This window comes from Plecotus auritus, assembly GCF_963455305.1.
Source record: "Plecotus auritus genome assembly, chromosome: 2".
Lineage (NCBI taxonomy): Eukaryota > Metazoa > Chordata > Mammalia > Chiroptera > Vespertilionidae > Plecotus > Plecotus auritus.
Genome location: NC_137771.1, coordinates 189,142,586 through 189,160,656, shown reverse-complemented (window position 1 = coordinate 189,160,656; position 18,071 = coordinate 189,142,586). Strand labels below are relative to the sequence as shown.

At 43.2% G+C, this 18,071-nt stretch overlaps 1 protein-coding gene across 2 annotated transcripts in view; it reads left to right on the top strand.

Moving 5' to 3' along the window:
• Positions 1-18,071, top strand: part of USP13 (ubiquitin specific peptidase 13) — a 113,239-nt gene that overhangs the window by 45,403 nt on the left and 49,765 nt on the right. For both annotated transcript variants that reach the window (XM_080654127.1, XM_080654128.1), the window contains 6 exons: positions 328-470; positions 2,429-2,613; positions 10,267-10,361; positions 13,826-14,013; positions 15,966-16,037; positions 16,617-16,710. In XM_080654127.1, coding sequence (XP_080510253.1) covers positions 328-470; positions 2,429-2,613; positions 10,267-10,361; positions 13,826-14,013; positions 15,966-16,037; positions 16,617-16,710 — 777 coding nt within the window. The remainder of the gene's footprint in view (positions 1-327; positions 471-2,428; positions 2,614-10,266; positions 10,362-13,825; positions 14,014-15,965; positions 16,038-16,616; positions 16,711-18,071) is intronic.

Below are 18,071 nucleotides of genomic sequence, written 5' to 3'. Positions count from 1 at the left end.
ATTTTTAAATTGTTCACCTTATACTTTTCACTCTGTTTGCTAAGGGGTAGGAATTTTTAAATTTGGCTCTTGCACTTGGGCTTACAAACTGGATTTGGCTCCTTGCTATCTTGTGCTATTGTCAATACTGCAACTGTAGGCCAGAGACAAAAGAGCCAGGGAGAAAGTGCTGGAATCAAGAAAGGAGGATCTTGCTTTTGTGGTAACTGTACCATTTGCATTTTCTTAGATTAAGCTGTATTTACTAATAAACCTTTAAATTTATTTTATAGAAGTTGTTATTCTCTCAAACTGTTCTAATATATTACATTTGGGTTTGTCTTCTAGGTAACAATTGCTTGTGATGCGGTTCTTAGCTCAAAATCTCCATACAGAAAGCAAGACCCAGACACCTGGGAACATGAATTGCCAGTATCCAAGTATGCCAATAACCTCACCCAGTTGGACAATGGAGTCAGGATTCCTCCAAGGTGAGTGTCGGGAAAATGGAGCTTTACTCCCTAAAACTGGCCAAAAGAATATCTACTCTTCTACCTTCTTCTCTGAATTAGCAGTTAATATATTTTTATCAGATGCCTTTTATTAAAAATAAGCTCAAAAATTCTCTCTAGGCCCTGGCCAGGTAGCTCAGTTTGTTAGAGCATTGTCCCGTTACCCAAGGTTGCAGGTTCGATCCCTGGTCAGAAGACATACAAGAATCAACCAATGAATGTATAAATAAGTGGAACAAGTTGATGTTTTTCTCTCTCTCTCCCTTTCTTCACCCCCCTTCTCTAAAATCAATTAAAAAAAAAAAACCTCTCTAAAATTATCTAGCCAGTTTGGCTCAGTTGATACGAGTGTCAGCCTATAGACTGAATGGTCCTGGGTTTGATTCTGGTCAAGGGTACATACCTCGGTTGCAGACTTGATCCCGTTGGGGCACATGTGGGAGGCAACCAATCGATGTGTCTCTCTCACATCAATGTTTCTCTCTCTCTCTGCCTCTTGCACTCTCTCTAATAAAAATAAAAATGAAATTATAAAAAAAAAACACCAAAATTATCTGTACCTTAGTAGTAGATGCTGAATATAACCAGCCCATACTCCTGACTCTGTCCCCACCCTAATGCTCCCAATTGCAACCACCTGCAACTCTTTCCTTGAGGGCTTTCTCTGCCTGCCAAAACCAGGTAAGCTCTTGATGGGACAGTCAGAGATGCTATGGAGTTAATGCTCCCTCCTGCCCTCCTGGATAAGCCCTCAGCCAGTGCCTGTGGAGTGGCTGGACAAATACCCGAGATCCCCACTCAGGTGGGATAACTGCCTCCAGAGTTCCCCAGCTGGACTGGGCCCCCATCGCCCGTGGCAGCCTCCTGCCCTTTCTAGTCTCACTTCCCTGTGATGCTTCCTGGGGTCACCTCCCAAACAAGCCATTTACATTCATATTTTTGTCTCAGACTCTGCTTCTTGGGGAACTTAGAGTAGTCTTTGGTTGTCACATTTTTGGCTGGAATGCTCTCTGGGCCACTTGAGCATCTCCTAGTTGCTGGTGTGTTTCCAGAGGCAGGTGCTAGAAGGAAAGAGCAGATTAGGAACGTGACCAGTCTTGTTGAACCCTTACTGTACTGCAGTCCTATTCTGTGTAGTCTTAGTGCAGGCACGATACCTCAGTTTCTCCTGTTCACAGTGGGGCTGGTAATACTGATGCTGAGGATGTTCATTAGAATTAAATGATAGAGCTTCATTCAGTAAGTCCCTGGCACATACCCGATATTTAGCCTTCCATTAGGCTGATTTCCCTTCTACTTAATTTAGATTTGCCATGTAGTAGGGTTTTGTTTAAACTAGGTTTCCTAGTTAATGCTTTTGAAATTTAGGTGTTTATATATGTGGAATCCTTAATGTTTTAAACTTATTCAAGCTCCTCTTTCCCTCATGTGGGAATTTTAAGGAAATGACCTCCCCTTCTGCCCTCAGGTCCTGTGTTAGTTCTCTAAAGTCCAAGCGCCATCTCTGAGGAATGGGAGGAGCTGGTCCCCATCTGGGTGGCAGGCAGGGTACTGTGGGGTCCTGCTGCTCTGGGAGTGACTCAGATTATTCCACTGGTTGTTTACTGTGGCCCCAGCTTGAGGCACTCCTTCCTTCTTTTTAAAAAATATATTTTTATTGGTTTCAGAGAGGAAGGGAGAGAGAGAGAGAGATAGAAACATCAATGATGAATGAGAATCATTGATCGGCTGCCTCCCACATGCTCCCACTGAGGAATTGAGCCTGCAACCCGGGCATGTGCCCTGACCAGGAATTGAACCCGTGACCTCCTGGTGCATAGGTCGATGCACAACCACTGAGTCACACCAGCCAGGCTTGTTCCTTCTTGAGGCACTGTTGATTTTCTAATTATGCCTTGGATTCCAGCTGTATTAACTGTTTTCCAATGATTTTCCAGTGGTTGGAAGTGTGCCAGATGTGACCTGAGGGAAAACCTCTGGTTGAACCTCACCGATGGCTCCATCCTGTGTGGGAAGTGGTTCTTTGACAGCTCTGGGGGCAACGGGCACGCCCTGGAGCATTACAGAGACATGGGCTACCCTCTCGCTGTGAAACTGGGAACCATCACTCCTGACGGGGCAGGTGAGTGTGCTTGTATGACTCTGGGAATGGGCAGTGGTTGCCTCCTAGATTTGAGCAATGTCTTAATTCAGTGGTTGAAGAGTGAAGGCTCTAGATTCTGACAGCTCAGGTTTGAATCCTGATTCTGCCTCTTATTAGCTATGAGGTCTTGGGGGAGTTTTCATATCCTTCTAAGTGTCAGGTTCCTCATCTTGAAGATAACCATGGTACCTCCCTCACAGGATTGTTAAGGTGCATAAGGTTTTAGCTCAGTGCACGCAGTAAGGTGTTGATAAAAGCTAGCTGCTTTGGTTATTATCTTTCTGTGTCTCTCTTGGCTTAGAGGGGAGAAGCAGGAACCAGATACTTGTGAAGCAAATGGGCACAATCAAACTCAGTGTTAGAATAGTTGGGGAAGCCCTAGAATTCATTCTTTTAGAAACAAGTAGGCTCATTATGGAGAAGATGGGTTTGAAAGGATGGATACTGTGTGTTCAGAGTCCCTGCCACCCTCTGGCAGTGGTGGTTCATGTGCAGCAAGGAGTTGAATTACTCCCTATTTACACCGTCAGCTTCAGGATTGTTTTTTTTTCTTTACGGTTTCACACAGTATACGTTAAAACAATACTTTTGGCCGTGTTTATACAGTTAATTCCTTCTACCATTTGTGAGGAAAAAGGAAATCACATCATGGTCAGTAATGAGCAACTTAAATATTGAGCAGTGGCCCTAAGACCCATCCATCATCTAAGCACTATTGAAAATAGTTATTAAGCACTATTGGGTCAACATCTAGGGCTGTCTTCTCCATCTGTCCAGGCTTGAAAGTCCATTTCTTCTTTATGTTAAGGTTAAGATGAATTTTTAGGAGCAATATAAAGATACTAGAGGCCCGTTGCATGATATTTGTGCAAGAATAGGCCTTCCTTCCCCTGGCTTCACTTCCAGCTGCCTGGGAGCTGGCAAGTCCTCGCTTCTGTCTGGAGCACCACTCCTGTAGCTCCCTCCACCACCTCCCCTCCCCCTCATAGCAGGTGTCCCGCCCCTCCTGGCCGCTCCGTGCCTGCATATGCAAATTAACCCGCCATCTTTGTTTGGGTTAATTTGCATACTCACTCTGATTGGCTGTGGGCGTAGTGGAGGTATGGTCAATTTACATGTTTTTCTATTATTAGGTAAGATGTGTCTTTTCTCTGTTCTCTTTCTGAGTTAGCCTGCCTCTGAGTAACTGGCTAGGATGGGCCCACTAAATGTGCTCTGGTCAACCTTTCCATTGAACTGGTTTTGTTTCTCACTTGTTTTATCACTGAGGCTGGCAGTTAGGTCATGTCAAGATTCTTTGGATTCACATTTTGGGTAATTTTCCCAAGTTAGCGGACTTATTTTAATTCATTAGAGTAAAGTAGCTGCAAGAGGCCTAGGTGCTTGTGGGGAAGTGTGGGACTTGGTTGGAAAGTGTGTAAGGAGGATTCTCCGAAAGGTTGGGGGCCTCTAGGGAGACCTTGCCAAAGGTGGCAGCCCCTGCCTTGACTTTTCCAAACAAGTCCGAGCCCCGGGTGTTTTACTGGAATCTCTATGTTTAGTCTTTAGACTCAACCTTGTAGAAGAATGTGCTTTCTCAAGGATACTTACCTTGCTGATTGTATCTAGAGATTAATTTTAATTCAAGCTGTTGCTACAATAAAAGCCTAAGGAGGCAGGCGAATGGGGCTGCTTGGTTCCTATAGCCAAGCAGTCCCTTAGCCTCTCTTTCACAGAAACGTGTGTCAGAGTAATCCATTCATCTATCGCTCAGGGTCTGCTGGTCAGTCCCGGCAAGGTGCTGATGCTAAACATCCCCCCATCTCCCCAAGCAAACAGAACTCTACACAAGCCAGGTCAAATGCTAAGGCTTCCAGGATCTGAAGAGAAAGTTCAGGATATGTGGCTGGACTAGGGCTCCAGCCAAGTGTTTGCTGATCACTGCTGTGTTGAATGACTGCTGTATAAGGCAACCATCATCATCTTTTTATGGGACCACAGAAAGAAGGATTTGTAATGTAGGCATTCTATTGGATGAAATTATAAGGAGATAATAATTCAAATGTTTCTACTTTCTGTGCTTATGTAGTGCTTTGATACAGCCTGTTCAAGACTACAAATGTTGATGTACATGTCTTAGTTATACAGTTTTAGTTGTTTGAAGGCTGGACTATTTCTTACTTATCTTTGGGTTCCATACAAAATATTATACATAGTAAGCACACATACTTTTGTTAAATGAACCAAATGGCATATAAGTATTTAAGTAATTAGATTTTATTTGGCCCGGTCAGCGTGGCTCAGTGGTTGAGCATCAACCTATGAACCAGGAGGTCACAGTTCGATTCCTGGTCAGGACACATGCCCAGGTTGTGGGAGCCGATCAATGATTCTCTCTCATTGTTGTTTCTGTCTTTCTCTCCCTCTCCCTTCCTCTCTGAAATCAATAAAAATATATTAAAAATAATAAAAAACGTTTTTATTTAAATGTGTGCCATTTAAATAATAAAGGCAAAGGTTAATTCTATTTTCTTTGCATATTTAATTGTTCAAAATCTTTTTTTCTAGAGTGAAGCTTATTTTTAAACTGCAATTTAGAGTGCATCTGAAGTTTTTTTCCTTTTCATTTGAGGAAGGGAAGTTTATATTTGCCCCTTGATTATTCAAGAAGCAGATGTTCAGTGAAACATATTTAGAAAACAGAGAAAAGTGTAGAGAAGTAAATAAAATCACTAGTAATACACTTGCCAGAAAATCAATTCTAACAATTAGGATATTTTCTTTAAGTCTTTTTTTCTTCTCTAAAGCCTTGATTAGTTCTTATACAAGCCCTGCACCCCCCGCCAACCCCTATTTTTACAAAACTTGAATTACACTGTATAAAGCTTTATACCTTATTTTTATCTTTTAACTTTAAATTATGTTTTTCATGTCATGAGAATCTCATCAGTATCTCAGGATAGTTCCATAAATCATTTCACTATTTCCCTGTGAGTTGTTATAATTTTTTTTGCTATTCTGATGAACATCCTTGTGGACATACAAACCTTTGGGTGTTTGTCTATTTTTTTATGATAAATTCCTATGAACAAAGGACTGAAACTTAATTTTTCAGTTGCTGAGTTTCTTTTTTACACAGTTGTAGTAATTTACACTTTCTACCCCAGTGTATGAGAATACCCATTTCACCAAATCTTGGACAACTTGAGGTATTCAGAAAATTTCAAAACCTTTGCTAATCTGTTATCTTGTTTTAATTAGCTTTACTAGTGAGAATGAACATTTTTTATAGTACTCTTGGCCATTCATAGTAATTTTTGTGAATTTCTTAGGCTGATTTTCAAATAGATTTATGTGTAGGTGTTTTCTTATTGTTTTAAAAAAACTTTAGCTATTAAGAATATTGACCCCCCCCCCCCCTTTTTTTCCAGGGCTGAGCCATAGCTGGGTAGCTCAGTTGGTTAGAGCATTTTCCAAATACACCAAGGTTGTGGGTGTGATCTTCAGTTAGGGCACATACCAGAATCAACAAATGAATGCATAAATAAGTGGAACAACAAAAAATTGATGTTTCTCTCCAATCAATCAATAAAAACTAAAAAATGAAAAAAAGAATATTAACCCATTATCTGACATAGTTAAAATTAAAAAAAATATTTTTATTGACTTCCAAGAGGAAGGGAAAGGGAGAGATAGAAACATCAACAATGATAGAGAATCACTGACAGGCTGCCTCCTACACGCCTCCTACTGGGGATGGAGCCTGCAACCTGGGCATGTGTCCTGACCAGGAATCGAACTGTGACCTCCTGGTTCATAGGTTGATGCTCAACCACTGAGCCACACCAACTGGGCTAGTTAATTTTTTTTTTTAGAGGAAGAACTTTTAAGGTTTCCTTTATTATATAATTGATAATATTTGAATAAATTACTCACATTTCAATCATAGATGAACAAAACACTGACAATAGCAGTGTGAATCATACAATCCGTGGTGAGGGTTCTCAAATTCATTTAGCTGAAATAATGTTCACTTTTTGAAAAAAGATCAGAATTTGATTCCTGCTTATCTTGTGCCGAGTTGGTTTTAACACAAATGACTATTTTCAGTCTAATTATCATTTCATACAAGTGTATGTGATGCATCAGTTCTGTTTTAGTTTCTCTTAAATCTGTGTTTAATAGATTGCTAACTGTAACACTGTTTATTTAAAAGCCAAATAAGTTAATGGAAACATGCGTAAAGTTTCCCTAAATATCATATGATGAACCTGTGTACGCTGAGGCCCCAGAGGGCACGGTGCCCTTGGGGGCAGGGTGGCCACCTCCTGGCAAAGGTACCACTGCTGAGGGTCCCATGTTCCACACTTGCTAAGCTAATTGAGGCTGATTCAATTCACAAGAGACAAAGTCTTAAATTCAGACTTTATTTTTTAGTTTATAACGAGAGCTATAACTGCTTGCTTGACCAGTACATTCCTTCCCTGTGGAAAGCTGAATTATATTTAGAATATTGTTTAGTAAACATGGAATCCTAGCAGGTTGTGGACTCAACTATTTAATGGTAGTGTGATCTGATCATGCTGATTTCCTTCTCCCCTATAAGGATATACCTATTCAGTGACAAACTCCTACTCATCTTCAGGTCTCAACTTAGAATGAGCTCTTCCAAGAAGCCCTGATCCCCCAGGCTAGGCCATTGTGGTTGCATGGGTAATAAAAATGGGCCCATATCAAATTCCACTCTGGGTCCCCATGGGTACCACAACAAACAAACCAGGAAACAAACAGATCACCAAACAAACAAACAAACAAACAAGAAGCTTTCCTTTGTGGGAGGAGACATTGGTTTGGCAAAGCAAGGAAGAGGTTCTTGGTGGGAAGGGAGTGAGAAGGGGTGGGGGAAAGAGAGGGTGTATTTATCTTCCATCATGGAAACTAGTTTACTCAAGAACATGCCTCAATGCCTTGAGTGGTTGGGAAAGAGTCTTCCAGAGATGCCCAAGGCAGCTGTGAAAATGCCTATCCCACTGGCTGCTTCACCCTCTCAATAGATTCTCAAGGTGGTCTTCTTTGATCAACTTAACTCTTGACCTGGACATAAGCTCCCTTGAGTTCCTGTCAGCCAGAGGGTTTGGAATCAAGGATTGATGACTTCATTTTAATTTTGATCTGGCTTGTGTCCCTCCTTGTATTGCTCTACCGTAGCATTTTTCACAAGACCCTGGAACTATGTTGAATGGTGGTCACCTTGGACAGCAGCACCTGAGCACCATGTGTGTGGTATACTCTCATACTTGTGAAACATTGCTTGGATATTCCTGGGAGGATCCTCTGGGGACTTCCTAACTGTGCTTCTTGGCTCCAAGTTTTTAAGTCAAGTTAGGGTAGGGGAGGGCCAGGCAATGCTTATTTGCTACAATAGTTTCTGAGCTAAGATGGACTTTGCTAAACCGAAGTTAGAGACGAAGTGAATTTCCCAATGAAAAATTTAGAAGTCAGGACTGTCAGCCTCTGAGTCCACTCCAGATATATTTTTTTTCTGTGACTCCATGTTATTTATAAATTCTTCATGATGACCAAGTGTAAGGATCACAGTTCATTTTCAGATTACTTGTATGTTCCTCACCAAATTGCTTTTGTCATTGGAGTAAGAAGTAACTATAGTGTCTGACCGAATCATGTCGTATCTTTGGAGCAATGAATGACTGGAGATAGGAAACATTACTTTCTCTATGTGGCATGAGTCTAGTGCAGCCATGGGCAAACTACGGCCCGCGGGCCGGATCCGGCCCGTTTGGCTGTTCTATCCGGCCTGCAGAGCCGAAAGAGCGGAGGGTTCTCTTGCTCTCCCCTCCGTTCCTTTACTTTGAATTTATATTAGTTCACACAAACACTCCATCCATGCTTTTGTTCCCACCCTCCGGTCCAGTTTAAGAACCCATTGTGGCCCTCGAGTCAAAAAGTTTGCCCACCCCTGGGGTGGGTTACTCATTATCCTAGTAGCTCTGTGATTTTTGCCTAATCTAAAACTCTGGGCTAATGTCAATGGTGCAGTTCTAGCAATTTTATTATTTTCTAGTAGATCTCTGATAATGAGAGGCTTAAAGTCTTAAGTCTTCAAAACAACCCCACCAGTTAATAATAACCCAAGTTTAAGTGCCCAGGGAATGTCCTTTTCATCTTCCAGCCAGTATTTGAGTGACATTTTTCTGTCATTTGTCATAGAGGAAAAATATTGTTGCATTTGTTTCAAGTTATTAGTTCAAATACTTGGTTGATGTTTTTAGTTAACTTTTTGGAAGTGTTTTCTTAATTGGGTTGGGGTTTTGTCTTTTGTTTTTGCTTTCAAGCACTGAATTATATTTTTAAAAAGGATATAAATGAAGACTATTACCCACAAATTTAAATGGGCCTAGGGAAAGAGGAATAGAAGAAAAAGCTATACAATGTTTAATCAATCCTATATAATAAAAGGCTAATATACAAATTGTCCCTTCGACTGGGAGTTCGACCAGGAGGCGGGGCCGGCCTGCCAACCACCCAAAGCCCCTCCCCCTGGCTGGCCTGGCCCAACTGGCCCTGATTGAGGTGGGCTGGCCAGACCCCACTGGTGCAGTGCACCAATTCGTGCACCAGGCCTCTAGTTAATAATAGAATCTCCATGGATTTGATGACAGTGAATCTCCATGTACCTGAGTTTGGGCCAAAGGGTCACCATAGTTTCTGTGTATTACTTTTTCTTCTGCTGGTGACATTACAAAGAGCAGGAAACTCCTTGGACAGTCTATCTTTTACTTTCCTACAGAATGATATCTTTATGTCTATTTCCCCTGTAATACATTTAATTCTTCAAATTCAGGAGTGAAGAAATGGCTTTTGTCTCTCCATTTCTATTGAGGGCCTAGGATGGCGCTTCACCAAGTCTGCAGGTCTCCTGGGAGATTTCAGGAAATAGGCTGGTGCAGAGAGAAAGGATGGGGCCAGGCGTCAGAGTACCTGGGTTCTGGGCCCCCTGTGGGATTTGAGGCAAATGATGTCACGCATTGTCATCTTCTGTGTGTGCCCAGGGTGCACTGTGAGGTGTGGACCCCGATGCAGGACAGAGGGAAGGGCGGCAGGTGGCAGCTGGAAGTTGGTGAACTGATAAGCCTGAGACTGTAGAAGTTCCAAAGCAGAATTGTGTTTTGTCCTGGACCTTACACCCCAAATCAGCCTTTCAGCTGCTACTGAGGGCCAGTGTTCCCCCATCGATTCTCCCTGCTGTGGGCACACAGTGTCCCCCTTCTCCTCTCTCACCCTCTTTCCTCCTGAACTTAGAGTACTGCCACTGTGGTTTTGGTTAGAAAAGTCAAATGTTAGGCATTTATGTTTGTCGAATTTTAAAGTATTTTAACTTTAGACACTGCTCTTTCAGGAAACCTTTTTTTATATTCCTGAAATGTCACAGGAATTGATATATGGATACATTTACAAAGAATATCTATTTATTATGTTTGTTGTTCATCATCTGTCTTTCTCCAGTTGAGTGTAACTTACAAAAGGTTTTTGTTTTGTTCATTAATATATCCCAAGCCAGGCGCATAGTAGGAGCTCAGTGAATATATGCTGAATATTAAATGACTTGATTACAGCTTGTTTTCTCTTCTCTAGATGTTTATTCGTTTCAAGAAGAGGAACCTGTTACGGATCCTCACTTGGCCAAGCACTTAGCGCACTTTGGAATCGATATGCTTCACATGCATGGGGTGAGAACATCTGCTTTGGTCTCTGCTCCCATCTTGTGGGGAGGGAACGGTCTGTTTTATTTAATATATAATTTCCCTAACATGAGTCTTCATTTTACAGGTTTCCGTGTTTGCATTTATTTTTTGAACGTAATTCATTGGCATTTTCTTTTGGTTACCAGCGTGGACTTTTTAATGTTATAATAAAAATGGCAACTTGTCAAGTACCATTTTGTTTAGTTGGAGTTTACGTGCAAAATCTCCGTGGATGGAGAGTTGCATGAATCACTCTGTTCACTAAAGGGGGAAGGTACGGGAGATGACCTTTAAAATTATCTGTGACCAACATCACTTTAATTAACTTCAGGAAGGGAAGCAGAGCGTCTGGGGGAGGGAAAGAATAAGCCAACGTATTATTGCTGATGGAAGAGCTTTACTTCATTTAATATGTGTTTCCAGGCTGCTGCCAGGACTGTGATGTTATTCCCTGGGAGGAGCTATTGAAATGTGTGTGCTCTGTCTTAGCCCTTTCCGCGCAGCCTGCGCCGGCTCCCGCTCCTCATGTTCTCCCATCTCCTCCTTCTCACTCGTGTCACGTGTTAATTTGCTTTCTCTGCTCTTCTGTAAGCCTTCCTCCTGGGTTGAAACACTCCCACGTCCCGAGTTTTCCGTCACTTTCCTCTCCAACTGTTTGCTGGATTGTGCTTTATCCTCTCCTGAAATTATTCTATTTGCTTCTTTTTTTTTTCCCCGATTCCTATTTGTCTTTCTTCCTCCTCCTACCTCCTTTCTTCTCAGTCTCTCTGACTTTTTTATTTTTTATTTTTAGAATCATTGTTGTAACCTCTTTTTTTAAAAAAAATAAATCTTTATTCAGATTATTACAATTATTTCTCCTTTTTCCCCCCATAGCTCCCCTCCACCCAGTTCCCACCCCACCTTCTGCCCTTACCTCCCCCCCACTGTCCTCATCCATAGGTGTATGATTTTTGTCCAGTCTCTTCATGAACCCCCCATACCCCTTTTCCCCTGAGAATTATCAGTCCACTCCCTTTCTATGCCCCTGATTCTATTATATTCACCAGATTATTCTGTTCCTCAGGTTTTTAATTCACTTGATTTTCAGGTTCACTTGTTGATAGATATGTATTTGTTGTTCATAATTTTTATCTTTACTTTTTTCTTCTTCATCTTCTTTAAGAATACCTTTCAGCATTTCATATAATACTGCTTTGGTGGTTATGAACTCCTTTAGCTTTTTCTTATCTGTGAAGCTCTTTATCTGCCCTTCAATTCTGAATGATAGCTTTGCTGGGTAGAGTAATCTTGGTTGTAGGTTCTTGCTATTCATCACATTGAAAATTTCTTGCCACTCCCGTCTGGCCTGCATAGTTTCTGTTGAGAAATCAGCTGACAGTCGTATGGGTGCTGCCTTGTAGGTAATTAACTGTTTTTCTCTTGCTGCTTTTAATATTCTCTCTTTGTCTTTTGCTCTTGGCATTTTAATTATGATGTGTCTTGGTGTGGTCCTCTTTGGATTCCTTTTGTTTGGGGTTCTGTGCACTTCCTGGACTCATAAGTCTATTTCTTTCACCAGGTGGGGGAAGTTTTCGGTCATTATTTCTTCAAATAGGTTATCAGTATCTTGCTCTCTCTCTCTTCTTCTGGCACCCCCATAATTCGGATGTTGGTACACTTGAAGTTGTCCCAGAGGCTCCTTACACTATCTTCATATTTTTGGATTCTTTTTTCTTTTCTGCTTGAGTGTTTTTTGCTTCTTTGTATTTCAAATCTTTGACTTGATTCTTGCGATCCTCTAGTCTGCTGTTAGATCTCTGTATAATATTTTTTATTTCAGTCAGTGTATGCTCAATTTCTAGTTGGTCCTTTTTCATATCTTCGAGGGTCTCGTTATATTTATCAGCCTTTTCTAGGATATTCTTAAAAAGCCTTATAACCGTGGTTTTGAATTCTATATCCAGTCGCTTGTTTTCCTCCATTTCTTTCGTTTGTGATCTGATTCTTTGACGCCGCATTTTCACTGCTTCCCTGAGTTGGTAGGGTAGATTTGTGTGCTAGGTTTCCAATATGGCCCAGTGGGTCTGCCTCCCCAGTTAACCTGAGGTGGACACTCTTGGTGCACCCCTTTGTGGACTGTGTGTACAGCCTTGTTGTAATTAGGTCTTTATTGTTGTTGGTATCACTGGGAAGAATTGACCTCCAGGCCAGTTGACTGTAAGGATCAGCTGTGTCTATGCTGGGAGAAGTTCGGTGCTGGAGACAGCCTTATAGGATTAGACTTGCCAAATTGCAACAGCCTCTGTGCTCAGCTTGGATGGGGTGGAGTCTCAGTCTTGGCTTCCCATCAGCCTTGCCTTGCGCGCACGTGCGCGCCTTCAGACCTGTGCCTTCCCGGCTCCCGAGTCTCCGCCCGAGAGTCCAGACTCCCCCCACAAGAGCGTGGGTCCCCAGGGGCTTGCCTGGAACTGGGGTTCAGTGCAGTCAGAACTGGGGCTCCGTGAAGTCAGGAGCCTCTGACTCCCTTCCACTAGGGAAAGCCTGTGGCAACCTCCGCAGCCTTTGTGCACACTGGCACGCGCGCGCTTTCAGTCCTCCGCCTTCCCCGGCTCCCGAGTCAACGCCCGAGAGTCCAGATTCCCCCCACAAGAGCGTGGGTCCCCAGGGGCTCGCCTGGAACTGGGGTTCAGTGCAATCAGAACTTGGGCTCAGTGCAGTCAGGAGCCTCCAACTCCCTTTCACTAGGGAAAGCCTGTGGCAACCTCCGCAGCCTTTGTGCGCACTGACACTCGCGCGCCTTCAGACTTCTGCTTTTCCCAGCTCCCAAGTCTCCGCCCGAGAGTCCAGACTCCCCCTGTAAGAGCGTGGGTCCCCAGGGGCTCGCCCGGAACTGGGGTTCAGTGCAGTCAGAACCGGGGTTCAGTGCGTCGGGAGCTTCCTTCCCCCTTCCGCCAGAGAAAGTCAGCCAGGCTCTCAGCCGCCCTTCCTCTCTGCGCGCACAAAGACCCTTTGCTGTACCTCCAATTCTCTGTGAGCTTTTCTCTTTCCTTCTAGTTGTAGAATTTTCACTCAGCCAGCTTTCCTGTGGTTCTGGATGGTGTCCGTTCTATCTTTTAGTTGTAGTTTTGAAATTGTTGTGCGAGGCAGCAGTTTAGGTGCTTACCTATGCCGCCATCTTGGTTTCTTTTTCCAGTCTCTCTGACTTTTAAGTTTTTTTTTTTTTTTTTTTTTTTTTTGTGGAAAGATAGACTTCACATAAAATTTACCACTTTAACCATTCTTTGGCATTACGTGTATTTACATTGTTGTACAGCCATTACCGTCTCAATCTCTTTTAATCAGGTTTTTATTCCTCTGCTTAGTTGGGGGAAAAAGAGGCGGAAACACCATTGCTGTTAGAAAAAATTCATGGGGCATCCAACAATGATCACAGCTAAAGTTGTTTTTCTTCAATGACTTTGCCCCAGACAGAGAACGGGCTCCGGGACAATGACATCAAGCCGAGGGTCAGCGAGTGGGAAGTGATCCAGGAGACGGGGACAAAGCTGAAGCCCATGTATGGCCCCGGGTACACGGGGCTCAAGAACCTGGGCAACAGCTGCTACCTCAGCTCCGTTATGCAGGCCATTTTCAGCATCCCGGAGTTCCAGAGAGCGTGAGTGTCCCCGCAGCCCCGGCCCAGTGCTGCCCCTGCCCCCGCCAGGTCCAGCCCAGTCCGGGTGTGCTGAAAAGCCCGTCTTTATTAGCTGCAGGCCATCTTGCCACGTCATCCATGGTGTGACTTCTTTTTCTCTTTTTAACATATTTTTCTTGATTTCAGAGAGTAAGGGAGAGGGTGAGAGTTAGAAACATCAATGATGAGAGAGAATCACTGATTGGTTGCCTCCTGCACGCCCCACACTGGGGATTGAGTCCACAATCTGGGCACGTGCCCTGACTGGGAATCGAACTGTGACCTCCTGGTTCATAGGTGGACGCTCACCCTGAGCCACGCGGCTGGGCCGTGGTGTGACTTCTTGCACTGAAGCTGGGTGGGAACTCTGGCTTATGGGGATCAGATGAGATAAAGTGAGCTTTGTAAACTAACCCCCTCCACAGGAATTTGTCACACTGATAATGGTTTGCATCATTAGACTGTCACCCTCTATGCCAAGAAAAAGTTTATCATGCATCTTCACAGCAAGCCTGCCAGATCCCTTCCTATAGACGATCTGGGAGAGACTCAGTGATCTTTTTGGTCAGTGCTGGTCAGTGGCATGTCTTAGAGGATTTCAGTGTTTCATTTCTTTGCCACTCTAAGTGTGATTCACAGACTGGCACTGGTCCTCACACTGCTGGATACGGCTCTGCGACGAGACAAGAGTGGAAATGGGCAGTGAGCAAGCACTGAGCGATTTTTGTAGCCCTGTGACCCGGCCATGTTTTATAAGTGGCAGTTCATTTTTCTAATAATTTGTTTTCATTGTCTTTTTCAAATGTATCACCTGAGTGAGTTGAAAAAAGGAAAAGCTGGCTCTTCAGTGGAGACAATTTGGGAGTCACTGATTGAGGGCGCTTCCTACCTGTGCGTACCAGGCTGCCCTCGTCCTGCCACAGCAAGGGGCAGAGGAGCTGTCCTTGGCCGTTTGCTTCCTTAGGCCGCGCTCAGACAGGGCGCCAGAGACAGGGTGAGAGACGGCGTTAAGGTAGCACTGCTGTCAGGATAAGCTGGTCAGAAGGAGGGATGCTACAGGGTCCGTGGACAGGCAGGCACAGTTGGAAGGATGGTTCAGGGCACAGCTTGAGCCAGGCAGCCTGGGTCCATGCTGGGCTTCATCATTCCCTCCCTGGGGGAACTAATGAATTTGCATCCTAGTTTCTCATCTCTCAAATTGGGTACTGATTCTAATCACTTCCTCATAGGGTTGTAATGAAGACCCAACCAGGTAACATAGGAAATTCTCAGGAAATGATAGTTGTCACTGACATTATCATTATTAGTCATTTTGGCATGATTGGAACAATTCCTAACCTTCTTTGTATTTGAAACAGCAGCTGCGATGGCATACACTGGTGGTTCTTGACTCTGGCCACGTGCTAGAATTGCTTGGGGAACTTGTAAAAGATTCCAAATCCCAGACCTCAGTCTCAGACAGTGAACTCAGAACCTTGTATTTTTTTAAAAAAATATATTTTTATTGACTTCAGAGAAGAAGAGAGAGATAGAAACATTAATGATGAGAGAGAATCATTGATTGATTCTCTGCATGCCCCACACTGGGGATGGAGCCTGCAACCAGAGCATGTGCCCTGACCGGGAATCGAACCATGACCTCCTGGTTCATAGGTTGATGCTCAACCACTGAGCCACGCTGACAGGGCAGAACTTTGCATTTTTACAGAAACTCTTTGGGATTCTAACTCACACCCAGGGTTGAGATCCACTGATAGGAGCACACACAGTTTAGGGAGGTCCATGGCTGCAGAGGTAGGCCCTCAGAAAACACTTTTCTCCAGGTGGATGATTTAATTTTGACTGAATGGTGAGGTCTTCAGCAGGATGATGGCTTATTTTGGTTCAGTTCATGGCTCAGTTCCGTGTTTTGACTGTCGCTTCTCATTTCCTAGGTATGTAGGAAATCTTCCCAGAATATTTGACTATTCTCCTTTAGATCCAACACAAGATTTCAACACGCAGATGTAAGTGCCTCATTATAGTTTTTAAAAAATGTCTCCAATAAGTGTTCATAGTAGTTCTGTTTGCAGAATTAAAGGCAATTCTCTTTATTTTATGTATTTTTTAAAAATATATTTTTTATTGATTTCCGAGAGGAAAGGAGAGGGAGAGACAGATAGAAACATCAATGATGAGAATCATTGATTGGCTGCCTTCTGCATGCCCCCTACTGGGGATCGAGCCCACAACCCAGGCATGTGCCCTGACCCGGAATCGAACCATGATTTCCTGGTTCATATGTCAATGCTCAACCACTGAGCCACGCCGGCTGGGCTATTTTATATATTTTTAAAGTATTCTAAAATGAGCACATTTTTTTTACAAGAAGAAAGAAATTATTAAAAATGATCTATTAAGTACTGAGGAAAATTTAAAAATGGAATCAGTATCAAGTAGAATCAAATGAATAAGTTATTTGTGAGGAATGGAGATAAAGCAGTTGGCCTGAAAGTAGCTGTACTTACTGAAATTCACAGATAATTGTAACATCTCTGAAGGGAAACAACAATGACCTTTTGTTTTTGTTTCTCCCTCCCGTCCAGGACTAAGTTAGGACATGGCCTTCTCTCAGGCCAGTATTCCAAGCCTCCCGTGAAATCCGAACTCATTGAACAGGTGATGAAGGAGGAGCATAAGGTATGTGTCTGAGTGGCTCCCATGCTGGTATGTAGGGAGGAGGTGCTTTTGCCAGCTAGGATGTGGACTTCCTATGACTTGGCTAACGGTGGCGTAAACTTAACACACTGTCAGAACAGCTATTTCATTTCAGAGTCAGCAGTGGTTGGCAAACTCATTAGTCAACAGAGCCAAATATCAACAGTACAATGATTGAAATTTCTTTTGAGAGCCAAATTTTTTAAACTTAAACTTCTTCTAATGCCACTTCTTCAAAATAGACTCCCTCAGGCCATGGTATTTTGTGGAAGAGCCACACTCAAGGGGGCCAAAGAGCCGCATGTGGCTCGCGAGCCACGGTTTGCCGACCGGGCAACTGTCTGCATGCTCTTAAACAGGACCAGGCAGGGTGGGGTTTCTAGTGGCAGTTGCTTCATGGATTTCATGTGAGTACCATCATTCATGGTCTACAGAAACAATATATATATTTTTTATCCTCACCTGAGGATTTTTGTATTGACTTTTAGAGAAAGTAAAAGGGAGGGAGTGGGGAGAGGGGAGAGAGAAAAAGAGAGAGAGAGAGAAACATCGATATGAGAGAGACACATCAATTGGTTGCCTCCTGCATGTGCCCCAACCAGGGCCAAGGATTGAACCTGCAACCAAGGTACATGCCCTTGACTGGGAATTGAACCCCCACCCCTTTGGTCTCTGGGCTGATACTCTAACCCTGAGTCAAGCGGGCCAGGGCCAGAAACAATATTTTTCATAAAATACAGCTGAGATGGAAGGAATAAACTTTATAAAATAGAAACATTTCCTTTTGGTATCACAATCCTGGCCCTTACGGTGTCTTTCTTCTCCTAAGCCTCAACTTTGTTTGCTAGGGTTTGTTGAGAGGCTGGTTGATGAAAACAACAACACGCACATTCCTAGGCCCTCCCCCAGAGCTGAGGTTTCTGAATTTCTGGGGAGGACTGGGCGGGCAGTCCTCATTTTCAGTAAGCTGCCAGGGGGTTTGTAAGCACACTCAAGTCTGAGAAACTCAGTTGGCCATGTAGTCACTCTTTAAAAAAAATGTTTTTTTAAATTTATTTCAGAGAGGAAGGGAGAGGGAAAGAGAGATAGAAACATCAATGATCAGAAAGAATCATTGATTGGTTGCCTCCTGCATGCCCCCAACTGGGGATTGAGCCCACAACCTGGGCATGTGCCCTGGAGTTTGTAGGCCGACACTCTATCCACTGAGCCAAACCATCCAGGACAACTATGTAGTCACTCCTTTTTTTAAAATTTAAATTTTTTATTTTATTTTATTTTTTATAATTTTTTTATTGTCTAAAGTTTTACATATGTTTCCTTTTCCCCCAATTGACCACTCT